Below are 21120 nucleotides of genomic sequence, written 5' to 3'. Positions count from 1 at the left end.
AACTAGATCCCAAACTTTTGAACAGCAGAATAGACATAACAAACATTTTGTCCGGAAGTGTAATTTGAAAGCTCTTTGTGTGAAGGGAACATTAGTCCAATGAAATCCCACGGTTGTAATAGCAATGGGCAACACGGCAACATTTGTGCTCGACCGCAGATATTTGTTGGCTGAATGAAGCGGTGCATGCTGTAAATAGAAGATTCACACTCAATGCCTTCGGGTGAGAGCTGTCACTCAAATGTTCAGTTTAGACATTCAAATCATATCGTTTATCAGAGTACATACAGACGGCAAAGTAAATCAATCCAACAACAACATAATGCCTTTTAATTACATGCCAGGTTGAGTTTACTTCATTTATATGGGGAATGTATTAGACCTAAGCTGTCAGTCAGTATCAGATCCGGAGCCGGTGTTAGCAGTGAAACTTGCTTGTTATCTACTGTGCATTGTGAAAACGCATGTAAGTCAAGTACGACGAGCCTGTCCCTGTGTCTTGCTTCTCTAATGTGTAGAGTCTTGTCTTATTCTAACATACTGAAGAGCTCTTATTTAATTACGGAGACATTGCTTTCGCTGATATGACACATTTAGAGGTATACATTTGCGTTTGTAATAGCTCTTCCAGGGTACAGTATATTTTTTTCCTCACTTTCTACAATGATAAAAAGCCACAGTTGATTTGCATAATCAGAGTTGTAATTTGTTTCCCTTTGCACGGAGGCAATTTCACTTTAATTTGAAGACTCTCCGTAACCCAAATTTCCAACCAAATCACTGCATGCTAAAATAGCTGAAAATGTACCCACACATCTTTCTGTGATTTCAGCTGTTAGTGCAAAGCTTGTGAAACGTAGATGTAAAAAAAAATCATTTTATGGTTAAAGACCCCCTGAACTCACTCAGTGAGCATGTTTTTTGTGTTGATGTATTTCCTATTGAAATAGAAAGTGAGTGCCTTTATTTAATGAGTGCCTAATTTACACAATAGCAGGGTTATTATAGTTAATCAAAACTAAATCCATTTAAAACCTGTTGCCTGAAATAGAATAAACGTCGACTGAAATAAAAACCTTAGCTTTTCTTATTAAAATAACTGAAACTAAAAATGAAATCAAATGTATATCTTATTAATCATGAATAAAAAACTACATTACTAAAACTTTAACAAAATTTTTAATAAAAACAGATAAAAACAAATTCAAAATATTAATACAAACTATAAAAGTATCTCAATGACACTAAAACAAATATTTATGACTCAATCAGAAGTGGTCTTAGTGAAAGGGGCTGTTTTAATTCTGGAAAGCATTTGATGTTTGAGTGTATTTTTGCTCAGTTTTCCCAGGAAAAAAAATAAACGTATGCTCTAAATCTGCTAAAAATCAATTGCAAACTTTTAGTGATGCACCAGCAAATAGACGACCTCAAACCTACCAGAACTGCACTGAAAGCCACAAAACTCCAATATTCATTTCATGGGGTCTTTAAGTCGAGTAAACGATTAATACATCAAGTATGTCAGCTGCTATTGGTTAGATCCATTGAGGAATCACAGAGCCTGGTGCAACTTGTCTGGCATTGAAATTGCCTTTCTTCCCTCTCGCTATATTGTGCTTGAGAAAGTGTGCGATGATTTGTAGATGCAAAAAAAACTGTGATTGTTTCAGATGCCGTGATCACCATCATCAAAAGAGACGCCTCAGTCGCCCCGCTTTCAGCGTAATTGACTGCCATTCTCTAAAAGATCATGGAAGAGATGCCACTTTAATAAAAGTGTGAATAAAATTTGAATCAAATCAAGTGACAGTCAGACAGTCCCGAATATAAGCCGTGGCTCTCAAATGGTCTCCCAGAGAACCCAGACTTTTACACTGGACATCAAGTGAGCCGGACCAGTGTTATCACTCGGTGTTAACTAAAACTATTAAAAACATTTCTGTTGAAATAAAGCTGAAATAAACTAAAATATAAATATTAGTTGAAAAACTGTATGCCTTGGTAATAAACTGATATAAGTTGAAGTGCTAAAATTATTACCTAGAAATACTGTAAATAAAACTCAATAAAATGAAAACTGAAAAAAATCTACACATCAATATTTATAATTACAGAATCACAGAATGAAATGGCTAACAATTAACAACTAAAATTAACATGAAAACAAAAAATATAATTAAAAACTACAATAACACAACCTGCAACTCATTTTAAGTCATAACCCGCCATTTGAAAAGCACCAGCTTAAAAGTATTTGCTAATTTTGTATAAGAAGATGAAGATGCTGTACTCTGCATCACACACGTGCCATAAAGGGTTCGTTCTGCCAAAAAACAGAAATCTGTCATGATTTTCTGACATGGTTTCTTCTGAGGAACACAAAAGGAGATATTTTGAATGAAAGTGGTTAATGGGGTTCACTGATGTTTTGGACCCCAACGAGTGGATGACAGCAGTTCTTCAAAATATCCTCTGTTCTGTGTTTTACAGAGGAAACAATGTCACTCGGATGAAATATTCTGAACGATCAATTCCCAATCTGACTTGTGATGCAGCCACGCTTCGGTCATTTCTCTGGCCAGAACTGAGAGACGACACTGAGCCTGTTTTTTCTCTCCATTTCTGTCACCGATGGAGTTTGGGTTCCTCTGACGCCTCTGGCTTGCGTAGTTGGGGACTTTTAATATTCAACATTAGTTCTGATTTGACTGAACATCACCGTTTCCACCAGAGCTGCTTTATAGCTGAACTGAACTCATTCCATAACTGATGAACTTTATACAGTCATTAAACTTGAACTGAATCAACACTGAACTGATTTCAACTGCATAATGATGATTGTATTGAATAATGTTCACTATTGTCTTTTTAGCGCTGCTTTACAGCAGAACTGAATCATCATTTTCCCGTTTTTCACTGTAAAGCTGCTTTGAAACGATCCGTGTTGTATGAAGTGCTATAGAAATAAACGAGCCCTGACTTGACTTGACTCGTACAGGTTTGGAATGACACGAGTGTGAGCAAATGACAGAATTTGCATTTTGGGGTGAACTATAATTTTAATAAAACGGGAGATGATGTGGATATATCCTGCAGTCTCAAATACTGCAGCTTTTGATGAGACTTCATTACTTTCCCTGCAGAACCTTTTTCATCAGCTCATTTAGTCGAAATGTTCTTCAAACAAATAAACGCCCCCATTGAAGTGAGGCAGACCTGCTGCAGTGCGTGTCTGATAAATGTAGGATGTGAGTGTGAGTGTGTGTGTGTGTGTGTGTGTGTGGACCCAGTAGGAGATGACAGTGACGCCACTTAAAAAAAATAAAAAAATAGCTCCCTTAATACAGACAGCTCTTAAGGTGGATTCTTTAAATGCCAGTGCCATTTAAGACGGAGAGACGAAGCGCGCTGGTGTCATGATGTCACGTCCCCTTATGCTTATTTGCAATGGAGTTATTCTCTGTGTCCCAGATATAGTAGTAGTCAAAACTGCAACAGTAAAGTGTGCTAAAATCAGGGCTGTCAATTGAGTCAAAGCTTTAAATCAATTAATTACACTACCGTTCAACAGTTTGGGGTCAGTAAGATTTTTTTTTACTTTTTTGTTGTTGAAAGAAGTCTCTTATGCTCGCCAAGACTGCATTTATTTGATAAAAAATACAGTAAAAATAAAAATATTGTGAAATGTTTTTCTTTATCTTTACTGTCACTTTTGATCAATTGAATGCATCCTTGTTGAATAAAAGTTAATTTTCTTTAAAAAAAAGAAAAAATCTTACTAACCTCAAACTTCTTTTAATTAATCAGAATTAATTGCATGCATTGCTGAGAAAAACCTGCACATGAGAACAATTCAAAGACATGTTTGTGGCAGAATTCAATATATTGTTTTATATATTATTTCCATAGTATATAGGCCACTGATATTCATTAACATATTATTTGAATTAATTTTAATGTGCTAAATTGACAGCTCTAGCTAAAATACACGTGACTGTGTCTATTCCTTCACCCAGCGCGTGGGGCTTTCGACCTTTTTCTGAATGAATCTATTCATGGATTCCGTAATTTTCCACAGCTTGTCTGAGAGAGAAAAGCGAGTCCCAAACTCACGGACGCAGATGGGCAGCTGTCCGGACCAGTTGTGGTCTTGCTGGCAGATTCGCACAGAGGAGCCGATGAGCCGGAAGCCGGAGACGCACTGGTACACTATGGTGTCTCTGTAGCCGAAGTTCTCCCCGATCACCTGACCATTGACAATCTGCTCGGGTAAACCACAGTGGCCGGCTGAAAGGACAGGAACGAGAAGAGAGAGTGATTAAAGTGAGAGGTCTGAGCAGCAGCTACATTACACTGTAAAATATTAACATCTAATGCTTTTAGAGAGACCAACTGCTTCAAGCAATTAAGTGTTTAGTGGAGTGTATGTAAATTTTAAAAAGTGAGACCTTCAGTGGAGCAGGAGAAAGAAACATGATTGAGGTCAAACGTAATTCAAGCACTTAGACGCTGTGTGTGAGTGTGTATAGCGTTATACACACCGTTCAAAAGCTTGGGGTCATTGAGAATTTTTTTTTTTTTTTTTTTTTTTTTTACTAATACTGTTATTCAGCAAGGATGCATTAAATTGCTGCTCTTTTGAACTTTCTATTAATACAATAATCCACTTTTTTTTTTTAAATCAGTTTTAACAAAAATATAAAGTTGGCCTTAGCCATACTTATGAAAAATGTCACATTTTATGTTTTTTTTTTTTTTTTTCAAAGAATACAATAGTGAAAAAAGCTTTTTCATTTTTTTTACATTTACCTAAAATAAATTGCTAAATGTATTATCAGGATAACGACTTGAGTGAAAAACTTACATAATGAAAAGTAAAAAATTAACATGAATTTTAGAATGTCTTGATATTTGGTATATCCATGCATGGAAATCAGGTGTAAAATAAAATAAAATAAAATAAAATAAAATAAAATAAAATAAAATAAAATAAAATAAAATAAAATAAAATAAAATAAAATAAAATAAAATAAAATAAAATAAAATAAAATAAGAAACGGATGAGCTGACTGAATAGTAACAAAAAAACAATGTTTTTATTAATAAATGGATGAGTTGACAGGAGGGTTGTGAAGTGTTAACAGCTTTTCCTTCCCTGAAAACATTCCAAATGAATGGATGAAGTTGGAGGAAAGAATCAGAGTTATCCAGGCAATGGTTTACTACTACACTTCCATTTACTGTATATTATGTCATGGAAAAGACTTTAATAACAAAATGTGGAAAAAAGTAACAATAAAGATTGAGTAGGTGTACACAAACTTATGAACGATAGTACTACTAGAATCTAGGTTGATGACGATTCTGTCACACTTAACAAGGTTTAAAAATCAAGTTGAGCCACTGCCAGGCAAACAGATGTGAACAGCAGTGAATGTACAGCACATTACCCAAGCAGCGCGTCTCTGTTCCGCTCCACAGACCAGAAGATAGACACTCTCTCACTGTAGATCCCACCAGCATATACCCATTGTCACATGTAAATATGGCTGTGGCCCCAAAGGAGGTCTGAGTTCCAATTTTCTTGCCACTGGGAGGCGTGGCCAGATCCCCACACGAGATGACTGAGAGGGAAGAGGGAGAGGGTAAGACAAACAAAGACAATCTGGAAGGTTTAAACCTTCGCCTTACAGAGCCAAACAGCTGGTAGATTGGAGTTGAACGACACACTTACTTTGGCAGTGGGGTCTCTCGTTCCTCCAGCTCCACGCACCATTGGCTGTGCACTGAATGTGGGCGGGGCCTAGCCGGTAATACCCAGGATCGCAGGTGAAGATGATTTTTGTTCTGTACTCATAATGCGAGCCGTTGACGATCCGCCACCTTCCGTGTTCCAGAGAGAAAGATCCGATACTCGGACAAACCACGACTGTGCAGAAAATACACAGAAACCAGTAGTCAGAAACAAATGGCCACCCACCAATACCGTTGATATTTTATCATGGTTCCGCTCCAAAGCGTACAATGCTGCCATTATCGTCCTTGGTGTGACTGAATTGGCATCAATTGTGTCTTAAAAGGCAACATTATTGTGGTGTTGAAATGGATTGTCTTAAAAGGTTTTGGACTAGAGGCATTGTTTTGGAGGGGGCAGATATAATTGGCTCATAAATAAATTAATTTTAAAGCTGAAGCAAAGAGATTTCTCTTATTCACTCGGCGGCCATCTTGGTTATGCGCCCGGCAGCTATTTTCTATTTAGCCAACAGCAATACAAACACAGCTCCTGTTTGCTTGAATGGGGAAAGACTGAAACTTCCAAAGCTCTTTTTCTAAATGGTTTTAATAACACTTGACAATTATATAAAATTAGCTTTTCTTGTTCAATGCAACAAAAAAAAAAAAGAAGAAGATTCTTTAGGTGGGTCCAGTTAATGCACATCCTAGAGTTATCATATGCTATTAAAACGCTGTGTTCAAGTCCATCTCCTTCCTCTTGTACTGTCTCTGATTCTCTGCTTCTGTACCTGAGCAGCGAGGGACCTTGTTGTGGTTGCTCCAGGTGCCGTCAGGCTGGCACACAGCGCTGGTCAACTCTTTGGAGGACAGCCGGTAGCCATCGTTGCAGAAGTAGGTCACACGTGTTCCCACAGAGTAGTCCATCGCAAGCACTCCTCCGTTCACAGGAGCCTTGGGCAGCCCACAGGAGACAGCTAATGGGTGTGGAAATCAGATAGACATAGGGAACGTTAGGTCATATGTTTCAAATATAATTATGACAAGATAATTAAAAAAAACTCTCAACATAGCTTATTACTCTATTAGAATATTTCACCATTAGAGCACTGAAAATTGGTTATTCGAGTGGCTGGTTTTACAAGAAGAAATTGGACATCCTTTTTTTAAATGGCTTTATGTAAGGTCAGTACTAAGTTTATGAGTAAAAAAAGTCAATAATGCATAGATACACTATAGATAAATTGACCAAATAGATGTGCATATTTGCTGCTTCTTTTTTTTTTTTTTTTACAGATGCATTTGTACAATATCGGTTATCAGCTAAGAGAGATTAGAGATTTAAAGGGGTGATGAACTGAGAAATCAAATTTTCCTTGAGCTTTTGACATATAAGAGGTCATCATACTATAAGAATATCCTGTACGTTTCAGAACTGAAAACTTCCTTGTTGGTCCAATAAAAGCTTTTATTGACACGAGGCACAGCGAACGACAGGTTTTTCAAAGTGGGGATCTATGACGTCAAAGGTTAGTTAACCCTAACCCAACCCTAACCCTAACCCTAACCCTAACCCCTAACCCCTAACCCTAACCCTAACTTCTGCAGAAGAAGATCAACGCCTACTTCAACACTGCCTGTTTAGCCCCGCCCACCGATTCACACATTACATGAAACTCATTATAATATGCAAAACTGTTATCCAATCATAGCAGTGGGCATTTACTTCTAAGTCTTCAATGCGGCATGCCCATAAAAACCGAACGTTTCAGGAGCTAGGCTCAAAACCAGGGTAGAAAATAGTACTATTACTTATTCATTTTGATGTTTTTGAATGTAAAAACCAAGTGGACATCATAAGTTGACCTCATAAGTAAAAAAAAAAAAAAAGCTAGTTCATGACCCCTTTAAAAAATAAATAAAAATAAGTATTGACTGATTTCAGATATTTAATTGTCTTAACCCCTTCTTTCTACCATAGCAAGTGTTGACAGAAATTGCCTGAAAAATTCCATGTATTGTTGACCGATAAGTGAATTCAATTTAGCTAACTAAGACTAATGGCTTAATAAGTGAATATACATTTTAATTAAAAGTATTTAACTGAAGTCTATAGACAAGACCAGGGTCTATTTTCTTTAAATCTTGATTTATATACCCCTAAAAGGGCAACGTATCCCCTGAGATACAAACATTTACAGACAGATTATGAAAAATGTAAATAATAAATTCATAAAATGTCAACATAAATGTAATAAGCTAACGCTTAACAACAACCAAATCTTGTAAATATGTGAAATACATAAACTTTTACCTAAAGATGATTAGATTTCCCACAACAGGTGACCATGTCATTTTAAAATGGAAAGAACTAAGTCACCAGATCTAAATATTCACAACAAACACCAAGAAATGAGACCTACACTTTCACAGCCTCTCCCCCAGGATACAAAAACCTTTTCAGGGTTTAGGAACCTAATAAACTGGTTAATTAAAAAAGGAGTTTTTGTGGTGTAAAACCACATTGAAGTTCAGGCACTTTCTAAGAGAGATCAATATTGTGTTAAAAGTATGCATGCAATGACAGATCATAAACAATGAAATAGCACTTAAAGAGTTGAACACTATCCCACTATAACTACGCTTGTCATCAGTGTTGCAAACCAGCCAATGGAACGGCCCCATCTCACTTCTCCCTTATGCAAGCAACACTGGAACATATTATTTATCAAAGCACAGTACTTTTAGATGACACTAAGTATGAATCATTGCTGTGCACAAGCCCTCAAGATTTAATGAGCAACAAAACCACTGGTACATTTGAGAAACAAATGGCTCGTTTCCACTGAGCGGTACGGTACAGTACAGTACAGTACGGTACGCAATTATTTCCGTTTCATTTTTTATCCAAAGCGACTTACATTGTATTTCAAGGTACACATTTACATTCTTATCAGTTCTTGCTTTCCCTGGGAATTGAACCCATGACCTTGGCATTGCAAGCGCCAATGCTCTACTGTTTGACCTACAGGAAAGCCAACATTTCCACTGTCAAAAGTTGTGAATGGTACCAAAATGCCGCACCATACCGTACCACTTTTCCGGTACCCTTCCGTTGGGGTACCGTACGGTACCTAAAGGGTGGAGCTAGACTCACTACAGAACGTTGATTGGTTCACTTGCGCGTGCTACAAGGGGAATGACAGCATAAGTTTTTCAGGTGAGAATGTAGTTGTAGCTCAAATCTGTGGTTTATTTATAAAGATTAATAAATTTGATCCAGGTTGTGAGATCCATTCCAGGCGATCACCGGGCGCTCGGCGCTCATGTACCCCGCCTGGAACAACCTTTCCTCGGCTAGTCTAGTTTGCCGCTAACTCTGACGTCTCTGTAGTGGTTAAACATGAGATATAATTCGTCTTGTGTAGACCTAACGGGCGATCTTTGGTCTCGTGAATCTATAATTTGCTCCCTGGCCAATCGTTTTGGCTGAATGGCTAAGTGAAGTTTCATAACTTTATTTAGGCTATTTAACTTTACCGTTGTAACGGTAGACTAGAGCGCTGACTTTGTATGTTTGACTGAATTGTTTTCTTTATTTCTTATTGTAGGCTATAGCTTCTTGTACCTTTTACTTGTACTTTTATAATGGCTATAATTGATAAAACTGAAATTTAACAAAAAGATTTTTTAATTTTTAATTTTTAAAATTTTTAATTTTATTACAGTGAGGATGATCAGAGTACAAATGCACATATTGCCTGGACCATATTAATAAGTTTAATATTTTTTTAATTTAAACGAAAAGAGGCAGGGTTGTGTTTTATATTTAGTTTTGTTATAAATATAGGCTAACGTTACACATGCAGTGAATATAATCAATACGCGTTGCCTGAACCACACTTGTGTGGCTATAACGTTAAAGATTTCTTTAAGAGAAAACGAAAAGAGGCAGAGAGTGGTGTTTTATAACATTTTTCGTTTTACTGTTGCCTAAAATGTACATACAGAGATAACCGGAGTAGAACTCAAGAACCTCAAGAACGCTGCTGTGCCATTTGCAGAATTAGTCATTAGGGAGTCATTCTCCTGAGCCCGAACTTTGCGTACTTGCGTACATTAAAAATGCCTAATATGTCGAAGCTTGTCTTCTTGTGACAAACAGCCACACGCCGAGAAGCAAGAACAAGATCTGCTGTATGTCTTCCATTGTTGTTTACCATGTCACTTCCCAGCAAGCAATTTTGCGTTTAAAAGACGTCTAATAGCCGTCCAAACGTCTAGGCTAAAACAAGGCTGAATTTGGGCTTTCAGTGAACATTTTATAGACGTCTAAACCATCGCCCAAGAATAGACTAGTCATCAATTAGACAGCGAAGAAATTAAATGAGTGAAGAAATGAAACCAAACACTTTGTAATCACTGTTGACTTTGCTTACATGATGGAATATCATACATCTCGCAAGTTATTCTGGCAAAAAACGACATGTAACCAAATTCAGGGTTATTTTGGCTAGAAGTGTGTTACTCATAGCCGGACTATATCGGGTCTATAGACGGTGAAATCACGGCTATTGCTTGCTGGGTTTCTTCTTTGCACGAAAATGACGTTGATCGCTTCTTTCCGGCATAGGCTACACCACGCCTATCAAGTAAGGGTACTGTTGAGGGTGGAAACGCAAGCCGGATCAGGGTTTACCGTCCCGAATCGTACTGTACCGTACCGTACTGCTCGGTGGAAACGCCATAAGCGGTCAGCAACGGCATTAGATGTCAAACAATCTCCTCCCAATAATCAAAGAGCACATATCAAGAACTGCTCAACAAGAGGGGTCTCTGACAGTGACGTGAGATGAACTCGTTGCACTACACAAAAGGCTGAAAGTGCCCAGAATGCTTTTTCAAGTTTACAGAGTCATTTAAGTGTCACTTGATGTTAGTGGCACAGGAGCCTGTGGCCCTTAGAGGGAGTTGGGGTCCATTCTGTCACATTAGTGCAGGAGGAAGGGCCCGCATGAATGCGCCGCCTCAGAAACCATTCAGTCAGGCTCATCTACTCTACTGTGAAGCTGAGTCTGAGAGGATAGGTGGACCGGGACGGACGACTCCGATGGATAAAGAGAGCTCTGAAGATCAGTCATTAATGTGACAGATCATGAATAAACAGTATCAGTGAGACAGTAATTACTGCGTCTCCATCACTGACCGTAAAAGCTTGTTTGAGAGGCGTCAGGAAAATTACTGATCATATCTGCAAGCACTGAATTACTACCGGCCGACTTTAAAAACGGTCTGTTGGGTGTTTAAGTCAATAAAATACTGGTGTTAAATGAATACCCCGGGTTTAATACAAGTTCAGCTCAATTGACAGCATTTGTGGCATAATGGTGATTCGCATAAAAATTCATTTTGATTCAAGCCTCATTTTCTTAAAACAAAACATGAAAAAAGTCACAGTGAGGCACTTAAAATGAAAGAATCAGGCTAATCTGAAAATGGCTTCAATATTCACAAGACATACAAAACATCAGTGTTCAAATTTAATAATTTTAGTGAGATAAAATATCCTTTTCTGTGCAAAGTTACATTCAGTTTTACAACTTTATTGGCAACATAAATCCTAAAACTACTGTAAAAATTACAAGAACAAATTTACATCTCGAATATTACGCAAATTTTAATAACAACAACAACAACAACAAAGTGTTTCATTACATTAATATCTTCACATTTCTGCTTTTAAATCCTCCAACAATTGGCCCCATTTACTTCATACACAGTAATCGTAAAGAAAAGGAGGGATGATAAAAAAATTATTTGTCTGTGATCATTAATATTATGCCACAAATGCTGTCGATTCAGCTTAATTTTGTAATATTAAACCTGGAACCAGAATACTATCCCATCTCACAGCTTGACATGAAGGGTTCAGAAGTCCGGTTTGAAAGTGGTCAGTGTTTTTGCGAATCAGTTTGGAGAAATTAGTGGCGCTAGTAAATAACATCAATGCAAAGGCTGGTTAAACAGCGAGAGTTCATAAGTATTGAACCTACAACATACTTGAGTTACCAGCTACTAAACCCAAAATGGACTAGTAAACGTACCCATTTGCTGAGTCTTACCTTGGCAAGCAGGAACCGGGGCGTCCCAGGCGTAGAAGCCGAAGGTGGTCTTTTTGCAAACGGCGGTGCTCTTTCCAATAAGCCGGTATCCCCGGTCGCAGGCCCAGCGGACCAGACTGTTCACGTGTCCTCCGGTCTGGCTGCTTATGGATCCATGGACGGGAGAGTCCGGGGTGCTGCAGTACAGAGCTGTTCAGACAGACAGACAGACAGACAGACAGATACCAGACCCCATCAGTTCCTCAATCACCACCCAGAGCCGAGCTCTGTGACACGGGCCGCATTCACTTACAAGCACATTTAAAAAAGATCTCTCTCTTAAAGAGGACTTGTTATGCCCTTTTACAAAGTCTTGATTTTGTTTTTGGGCTCTACTAGGATAGGTTTTCATGCCTGAATGTTCAAAAACAATTTTTTTTCCCCAATATTTGACATTGTTGCAGCTCCTCTCTTCCCAGTCTGTCAGTAACGCTGTGTTTAGTTCCTGTCTCTATGAAGCCCCTCCTTCTGAAAAGCACACTGTGCTCTGATTGGTCGGCTGGATCAGTGTGTTGTGATTGGTCAAGTGCTTCGAGCAAGTTTGGTAAAAGTCCCGCCCCTTACCATAACCACCAGTTTCAACACACTACTAACTAACTCAACCAGGCCCCGCCCCTTTATTCTGCGTATGAATTATTTAAATGAGGAATATTGTGACGTGTTTGTTCTTGGAAGAAAACTCAAGACTACAATGGAGGCGTTTCAGGGAGGTCAGAAACACTGACACTGATATAGAGAATAACTCCTTTTGTGCTTTGAAACTTTGCAGGGCTTTTTCATGCTCAAACAGCATGTAAATTTGACATGTAAATGTAAAAAAGCACAATAGGTCCTCTTTAAGGAAGCATTGTATTTTCTGCTATAATAACATACAGAAGTGTAAAACTCCTATGTGTCTCATTCAACAGGCGTCAGCCTGGTGTTTTGAAGACATTTCGAGAGACAGGCTGCAGATGAATATTTCATATTTGTGAAAAGGTCACATTATCTGGTTTATTACTCATTTTGCCCACTGAAATTTAGCAATGGAATTTATATTACCAAAGATAATTCCGGAAAGGAAGAATTCTTTTGCAACTTCTGTTAACTATGGGCTTAAAGGCATGATGATTGAGCTCAAATTCTTTACTTTTTTAAAAAACAGGTACAGTGGCAACACAAATTATTTGAACACTTAAGCCACAATAAAAAAAAATGCATGAATTTGATTGCATAACTGCAAAAATGATTACCTTTTCTCAAAACTAACTTCAATTTTGTCAGCCACTTTTACATTTAACTCAAAAGTACCTGGTCCCAAGGCGCTTTTGGTGGATTAAAAGACAGTTTACCGTATCAGTATTTAATTTGAAAACTCTTTTTGCTATGTTTATTTTTTTTAAATGGATTGATTTGTTTCTCTGATATAATTAAATGCACACAAATGTGGCATAAGTGTAAAAAAACCTTTTGGGGTCACTGTATAAACTTTTTAAAAATATGCCCCTATTTATCAATACTCATGCTGTAAACAAATGCATTTGTACAGTAATCTAAACTATGCATCTAAAATCTGAACAAAGAGGACACTTTACAAAATCTGTTATTTAAAACAGAACAAACAAAGACAACATGCATAATGAAATGAAGAACTAATTTTCTTAATATTTCAGATTTTTTTTGCTAAGCATTAGGTTTATTATTTTAACCTCATTCACAAATATTCATAAACAGTGCATTCAGAATGTATAAAAGTATTTCTTCTGTTATGTTGCATGTCAAATTAAATAATTTTAAACAGGATTATTTCCAACTTCTGCAGAAATAATTCTATAATATAAAATTTTAATAATTAATAAAAAATTATTTTAGCTAGATATCTGACAGGATAAAATAAATTATAAGTAAAAAAATAATAATAATACAAAAAAATAAATAATAGCTATAAAAAGAACAGATGGATGGACCCAAATGGATGAAAATCTACTTCAGCCACAGATCTGCATTTGAGGCTAAATCCATCCGGCAGGACAAATGAGCCAAAGGATGTGGCAAATACTACAAAGAAAAGGCTTGAAAGGAAGGTTAGAATTCTGGATCCCTATAGTGTGGATTACTCCGCAAATACTACAAAGGATACGTGTATCAAATGGTTAGAGCAGAGATAAAAATATTGTGGTTTAAAAATATGTTTTACAACGTGAGAAGATTCCAGGGTGTGAATACTTTCTGAAGGCACTGTAGTCATACACTCACTTTGAAACCAAACAGAAGCACATCAATAAGCATGTCAGTCAAGCTCAGCGAGAGACCGTGACAGCAACAGAGAACTCCACTGACAGAAAGCAGCTTTCATAATGTTAGACTTGGTTTTACCCAAGTTTCACAAGAGACTGAGAGTGAATTCAAACCGATTCTCAGCCTTTGAACTGAAACAAAGCATTAACATGTCGATGTGGAAATTTTCATCTCCTATCAACGGAAATGAACAAGCCATTTATCGTTGATTTCACAAGCTGAAAACCACTGACAGGTGGCTAAAGCCTGAAAAGCATTTAGAACGTGGGATGTCAGTTTGTGTTTCATCTCAGCTCAAACGTGCTCTGAAACGCACAACCAAACACTTCCTTCTGTACCTGCACCAGTCACAGATGTGTGAGGGGGATGTAGGTATGAGAGCTATTTATATCTCAAATGGGCAGGTTAGAGGAAGCGTAAGCATCTGACCTCCGCTCTCACAGGCACTTCATTGGGTTTAATTCACTCCAGGCTCGAGTTGAACGGAAGTTCAGCCCGGATGTGCAGACGAACAACAGTTAAAACTGGGTTTAGGAAGTCCAACTGTGATGAAAACACAGCTGAGGTGAGCAGTGCTGACACCCTTGAGCAGAAACGGCCGAGTCTTTTGATGGAAAGTCAGTGTGGAGATATTGCGGAGAGAAAATATGAGAGCAAGGGAAGGAAAACGATTGGCTCGTAGATTTCATAACACTAAAATGTCCACATGCAGTAATGTGATTTGCACATTACTGCTCAATAAAGTTCACAATAAAGCATTATTTGCCATATGACCAGGTGGAATTAATGGAGTTACAGAGACAGTCCCCTGGAGCAACCCGAGGTTAAGTGCTTTGCTCATGGGCACAATGGGGATTGCTCCAGGATCGCCCCGGGATCGGCCTTTGCTCAGTTTAAACCTTCTGGTTACCAGCCCAGATTACAGAATGAGTAGAGATGTTTCATTATTTTTCCCGTATTTTACATTGTTGCGGCTCCTCTCTTCCCAGCCTGTCAGTAACGCTCTGTTTAGTTCCTGTCTCTATGAAGCCCCTCCTTCTGAAAAGCACAAAGTGCTCTGATTGGTCGGCTGGATCAGTGTGTTGTGATTGATCAAGCGCTTCCAGCGTGTTTGGGAAACATTTCAATACACTACTAACTAACTCAACCAGGCCCCGCCCCTTTATTTTGCGTATTCACTATTTAAATGAGGAATATTGTGAAAGTAATTTTTACTAAAAGTAAGAGATGGTCAGATGTTCTTGCTTCCTTTGAAGCACAAGATGCTTTTTGGATCATTCTCAAAGAGTTGTTCTTTTCCACGAGAACGGTGCATTGCTCATGTCTGCAAAACGACTTTTCATGGAAAAACCACAGAGACACAAGGGAAACCTACTTTAAGTGACCACAGAAAGCCCTCACACTGTAACTTTGCCTGTCCCATTCCTGTCCGTTCCATTACATTTGAACACACACTCAAGCTTGAGGAACTGAAAGATGAGGTGTTGTAAGAATATGTGTATGTGGAGTCCCCAGGTCTCTGGTTGACATCCACAACGGCGAGAGTTGTATTCACTTAACCACAGTGCACTATTGGGCCAATGGGTCTCTGCCCTTTCTTGTTCTGTCAGTATGATTTTTTTTCCAAGAGACTGTAAAGTGCAGAACCTAAATGGCAAAGGACATTTGTCAAACATATATGAGCTGAAGTAAGGTAGTGTGTACCGCTCTCCAGGGCAGAAAACAACAACAAAATAAAACCATCAAAGTACCCGACAAACAAAGTTACTTTACACAGAAATGTTAACACTGTACACGACACGTCCATCCATTAACACACACACAGACACAGACACAGACACACACACACACACACACATATACGTGCACATGCATTCATACACATAAGATTCTGACTAATGGGTAGTTGACGCATAACATCCAATAACCTTTTTCCCCATCAATATGCAGATTTTAGGTTTATAACGATAATGAAATATATTAGTAAAAAAGTAAAAAAAGTGTGAGTAAATAATAACAGATTGTGATTTATTTCTTTAAATGTTTTATTTCATGTTATGAACATGAATTATTTCAAGCAATAAATATCAAAATTATATATATTTTTTCTAAATAAATACCGTTCAAAAGTTTGGGGTCGGTAAGAGTCTCTTCTGCTCACCAAAGCTGCATTTATTTGACCAAAAATACAGTAAATACAGTAATATTGTGAAATATTATTACAATTTGAAATAGTTGTTTTCTATTTCATTATATATTAAAAATGTAATTTATTCCTGTGATGCAAAGCTGAATTTTCAGCATCATTACTCCAGTCTTCAGTGTCACATGATCCATTCTAATATGATGATTTGCTGCACAAGAAACATTTATGATTATTATCAACATTGTAAATCATTCTGCTGATAAATATTTTTGTGGAAACCTTGATACATTATTTTTCTGAATCCTTTAATAAATAAAAGGTGAACAGAAAGAACAGCATCAATATGAAACATAAATCTTTTAACGTTATGTCTTTATTGTCACTTTAAATCAATTTAATGCATCCTTGCTGAATAAAAGTTAATTTAGTGACCCCAAACTTTTGAACGGTAGTGTACTAAAAACTTAGGGATAATGGGTAAAAGGATAATTGTTTTGTGTTTTGCTAAATATTACATTAAACAGTGTTATTAAATTAATGGTGTCTTTAAAGTAAGGTAATTTAAATATAAAAATAGTGGAAATTATTCATTATTTTGCAGGACATCTACCTAAAAGTACTTCATGTCAACTACCCAAAGTACACATGCTCATTCAAATTCAAGACCAGAGACGGAAAACGTGCAAGCAATAAAGAGATTTAAATGGATACATACTTTGATACTCACCGACATAGCGGACGCGAAACCCCTTCTTATTGGTGCCGTGGTCAGCTGACCAGCGCAGGAGAAGCTGGTGGCCCGTGGTGGTGATGTTGAAGGGGGTCGGGAGGTCACCGCTCAATGTGGCCAGGGTCTGACTATGAATTGTGGGTCCTTCAAAAGACACAGAAGAGAAAGACAATTTGCAGGAGAACTGTCATATCCAATTATACCTGTCAAAATAGATGAAACTCTTAAAAGTAGCTTGGTGGACCAAAATTTGAAAATACATTTGGAAAATATGTTGCAAATAGGCAAAGCGGACAAAGTGCAGATAATAACAGCCTTGGCCACAAAGGCAGACTACTCTGTGAGAGGCATATACACACTTATTAGACTAATGCAAGTTCAAATTTCACCTTTCATATGTTGTATTTATATAAAAAAAAAACATGACATGCTACAAAAGCCAATGCACAGCCTCGTTTAAATAAGAAAAAAAGTCTACCATCAAAGACTTCCAGAATGTCGTATTCCTTCTCAGTCTGGAAAAACTCAAAATACATGGTGATGTTGTAGCCCTTCTCCACGTTGATGCTCCACGAACACATCTGTAGGTTGGGGTAACTGTCTGGGTAGCCAGGGCTCAAAATCACCCCAGATGAGTCGAATCGAACATCATGAGCGGGACATTGCACTGTGGGGGAAAAAAACATTTTATTAGGTATTCATTTAGTATGTATCAATAAGATGGCCACGTTTTATATGGTACTACTCGTGTTTCATATGGCAAATCGGTTCAGTTCTATTCTATTCTGAACTGAAACTTACCAAAACCCAAGTAGACAAAGATGAAGAAGACATTGAGCAGCTCAGAGAAACTGAACTAGAATAGATAAGACAACACTAGACTCGACAAACCTACTAAATTAACCACTAAATTAAATAAAACTAAATTAAACTAGATAACCCAAGAAAAGACTACATTTCACTCAACAAACCTAGACCTGACAAGACTAAACTAAACCGAACTACATTCGGCTCAAAAAAACCTACACTAGATGAGACTGACCAAACTCGAGTAAACTAAAACTAACCTAACTCGACAAAACTTGCTCAGAGAAACTAAACTAAACTAGATAAGAAATGTCAAGTGTTGTCTTATCTAGTTTCGTTTAATTTTCTTCGAGCTGATTTCGGTTAGTTTAGGTTTTGTCTGGTCTAGGATTGTTGAGTCAAATCAAATGTAGTCTTGTATTATGTAGTTAAGTCTAGTTTTATTTAGTTTAGTCCAGTTTGGTTAGGTTGATTTAGTCAGGTTTAGTTCAGGTTTGTTGAGTTGAGTTCAAACCTAAACTAGACTGTTAATCTAACCAAACTGGACTGAACTAAATAAAAGACTAACCAAGACAAGACTACATTTGACCCAACAATCCAAGAAAAAAATTAAACTAACGTAAGAGAACACTTGACTCATCAAACCTAAACTAGACTAATAGCCTAACTAAACTAAACTAAACTAAACTAAACTAAACTAAACTAAACTAAACTAAACTAAATAAACCAGATAACACAAGACAAGACTACATTTGACTTAATAATCCTAGACAAGATTAACTAACCTAACTCGAATAAACCAAACTGAATTAATCTAAGAAAAACTGGGAAGAGGGAACTAGGTTTAGGGAAGCCTAAACAAAACTAAACTTGACCGCGAGCTACAGTAACCCAATGAAACTCAACAAAACTCAACTACACTAAGCTAAACTCCAAGAAAGAAATAGTAAAACAATGAACCAAATTAGTGAATCCAGTTTACCCTAGTTAAGCGATTACAATATTCACCAAATGAAATCAGGTCTGGTATATATTAATCTCAACAGTTCCTTAGATTTAACACAGTACCATATTTTGGTTACACTTTATATTACAGTACATGTACATACAGTGTACTTACCCAAGAAAGTACTGGTAATATAAGGTAACTACATGGGTTTAGGTTTAGGGTTAGTACCTAGTTATTACTCAGTTACTGTAATTGCTATAAGAAGCACATAGTACTGTATGTACATGCGTGATTTGACTGTAAAATAAAGTGCTACCCATATTTCTTCAAAAACTGTGGGTGGTCATCGTCTGTCATCTTGCAAAAGACAATTTTTCATCAAGTCAGCCTGAAATGTTACATACTCTGCAAAACACTTCATGAGCTCTTCTGCTCCGTGGCTCACTTTGTTTATTCCCCTCCGAAACTGCTTTAATGTGCATGACAAATGATTGAACTACCGTTTCCAGGCACTTTCCTGAATCTAAGCACAGGACACATTCTAACAAAGTGAGTGCTCTCTCGTGGGGATGCAAGGAGAAGGATGGAGCCATGAAAGATTAATGGCGGCAGCTGTTTGAGCCACTAAACTCCAAGAGTCGCATCACTCATCAACAGAGAACGTGAGGGAAGAAGCAGTGACAGGGAATGACTGAGCTCTTCATGGCCTATCAGCAATACCACCTATGATCACATTTTACCCTCCATTACATGTATGATGCTCGTTTGAGTGATTCGATCTCATAGTCTATCGTTCCCAGTATCCTGCCATTTACTCGTGGATGGAGGTTGGATGTTTCCATGGCAACATGCTTTAACACACTGAAACCTTTAACCCTGGTTCAGTGCTGCGTTCCGGCGTCTAAGAGACCAGGGCGCGAACTACGGGGGAGTTAATAAGACATGGGCTCCCCTGAAAACGTGATTTGTGAAATTTTCACAATGTGTTATTTTGAAGTGCAATTTCACTTTTGTGTAATGTGATCATCGTGGATTATTATGTGTACAATAGCAAAAGGTAAGGCATGTTATTCCCAATTATGTGTTGTGGCTGTGTTGTTACAGGTCTGCGTGACTCTCGATGTCTTAGGCAGCCTATTTATAGAAAACAAAGCAAAACAAGTGGGCTCCCCCAAAGGACACGGTATAGCTCGAACACTGTAAGAGACGATGCATTAGTGCATTAGGCACATAATCCTGGTAAACGGAAGCTGGTGGGTCTGTGTCTTTATTCTTTTAATTTATATATATATTTTTTATAGTAGGAATACATATAGAAATTTCACAAAATACACATATCAACCAAAAAAACACAAAAAAAACCCACACAGATAAACACCAATATACTGAAAACACACACACACAAAAAAAAGAAGGACATGAAAGACCTTATAATTTGAAATATATGTCCTTTGGTGGTGTTGAGTGTTTTAAGGTATCCAGTAATTTAACATGTGTCTTTATTCTGGAAGAGTATGCCCACCTTGGCAGGAGGGAGGGTTTCCGTCCATCTGAAGCCGTTCTCCAAGCCTGCACGTCAAAATCTCACTCCCCACCAGGCTGAATCCGGGGTGACAGCGATAGCGGATAATATCACCTGATGTACAGAGAAAATGATCAAGCATCTGTTTAATTAGTTGGGACAGCGAACCTCCGTAGCTTTAATGGAGAAAGATGGCCGAGATTCGGCTGTGATGTATATAGTTTAACGCTAAACTTGAAGAGGTTGATAATTGAGCTGTAAAAACAGCAGCGTTTGCAGACCTGTCTAATGAATTGCATGTATTGGCTTTGCATGACAACCCTTCCACCATCGCCTAACTAAAAATAATCATGCGTAAGCACCTGGGAAACATCACAGATATGACGCATCCTATGCGGAGAAGCGTTCCTGTGCTCTGCCAGTGTCTAGGCAACAGGGCAAGGTGAATCTCCTTTACAGTATTGGCCTAATTTCTGTGGCACCCATCAAAAGCAGGCTTGATATTTCATGCAAACATGATTGTGCTATGAATGGGTACTATTTCTGTAGTCACTTTGGCACTGAGTGCATATGACAGTTGACTTCTGGAATGAGTGGAGACTTCTGTAACAGGTGGATGTACGTATGCGAAGCACAACACATACTCGCAAGGAGCATAAATTGCATTATAGTAGATGTTTTATTAGTGCCCTATCCATTTCTTAATTGAAAAGTTCCCTACAAAATGAAAATTCTGTCATCATTTTCCCTCATGTCATTCCAAACCCCTTTGACTTTCTTCTGTGCAAC

At 37.7% G+C, this 21120-nt stretch overlaps 1 protein-coding gene across 1 annotated transcript in view; it reads right to left on the bottom strand.

The window, feature by feature from the left end:
- csmd3b (CUB and Sushi multiple domains 3b) overlaps nt 1-21120 on the bottom strand; it is a gene marked incomplete at its 5' end in the record, with an annotated part of 443617 nt that overhangs the window by 55851 nt on the left and 366646 nt on the right. Inside the window, 8 exons of the mRNA XM_084423901.1 lie at nt 4117-4290; nt 5454-5627; nt 5738-5932; nt 6531-6716; nt 11862-12050; nt 17051-17197; nt 17532-17720; nt 20332-20445. Of these exons, the coding sequence (XP_084280027.1) occupies nt 4117-4290; nt 5454-5627; nt 5738-5932; nt 6531-6716; nt 11862-12050; nt 17051-17197; nt 17532-17720; nt 20332-20445 (1368 nt within the window). The remainder of the gene's footprint in view (nt 1-4116; nt 4291-5453; nt 5628-5737; nt 5933-6530; nt 6717-11861; nt 12051-17050; nt 17198-17531; nt 17721-20331; nt 20446-21120) is intronic.

This window comes from Rutilus rutilus, assembly GCF_951802725.1.
Source record: "Rutilus rutilus genome assembly, chromosome: 11".
In the NCBI taxonomy this organism is placed as follows: Eukaryota; Metazoa; Chordata; class Actinopteri; order Cypriniformes; family Leuciscidae; genus Rutilus; species Rutilus rutilus.
This window is presented reverse-complemented; position numbering and strand designations above follow the sequence as displayed.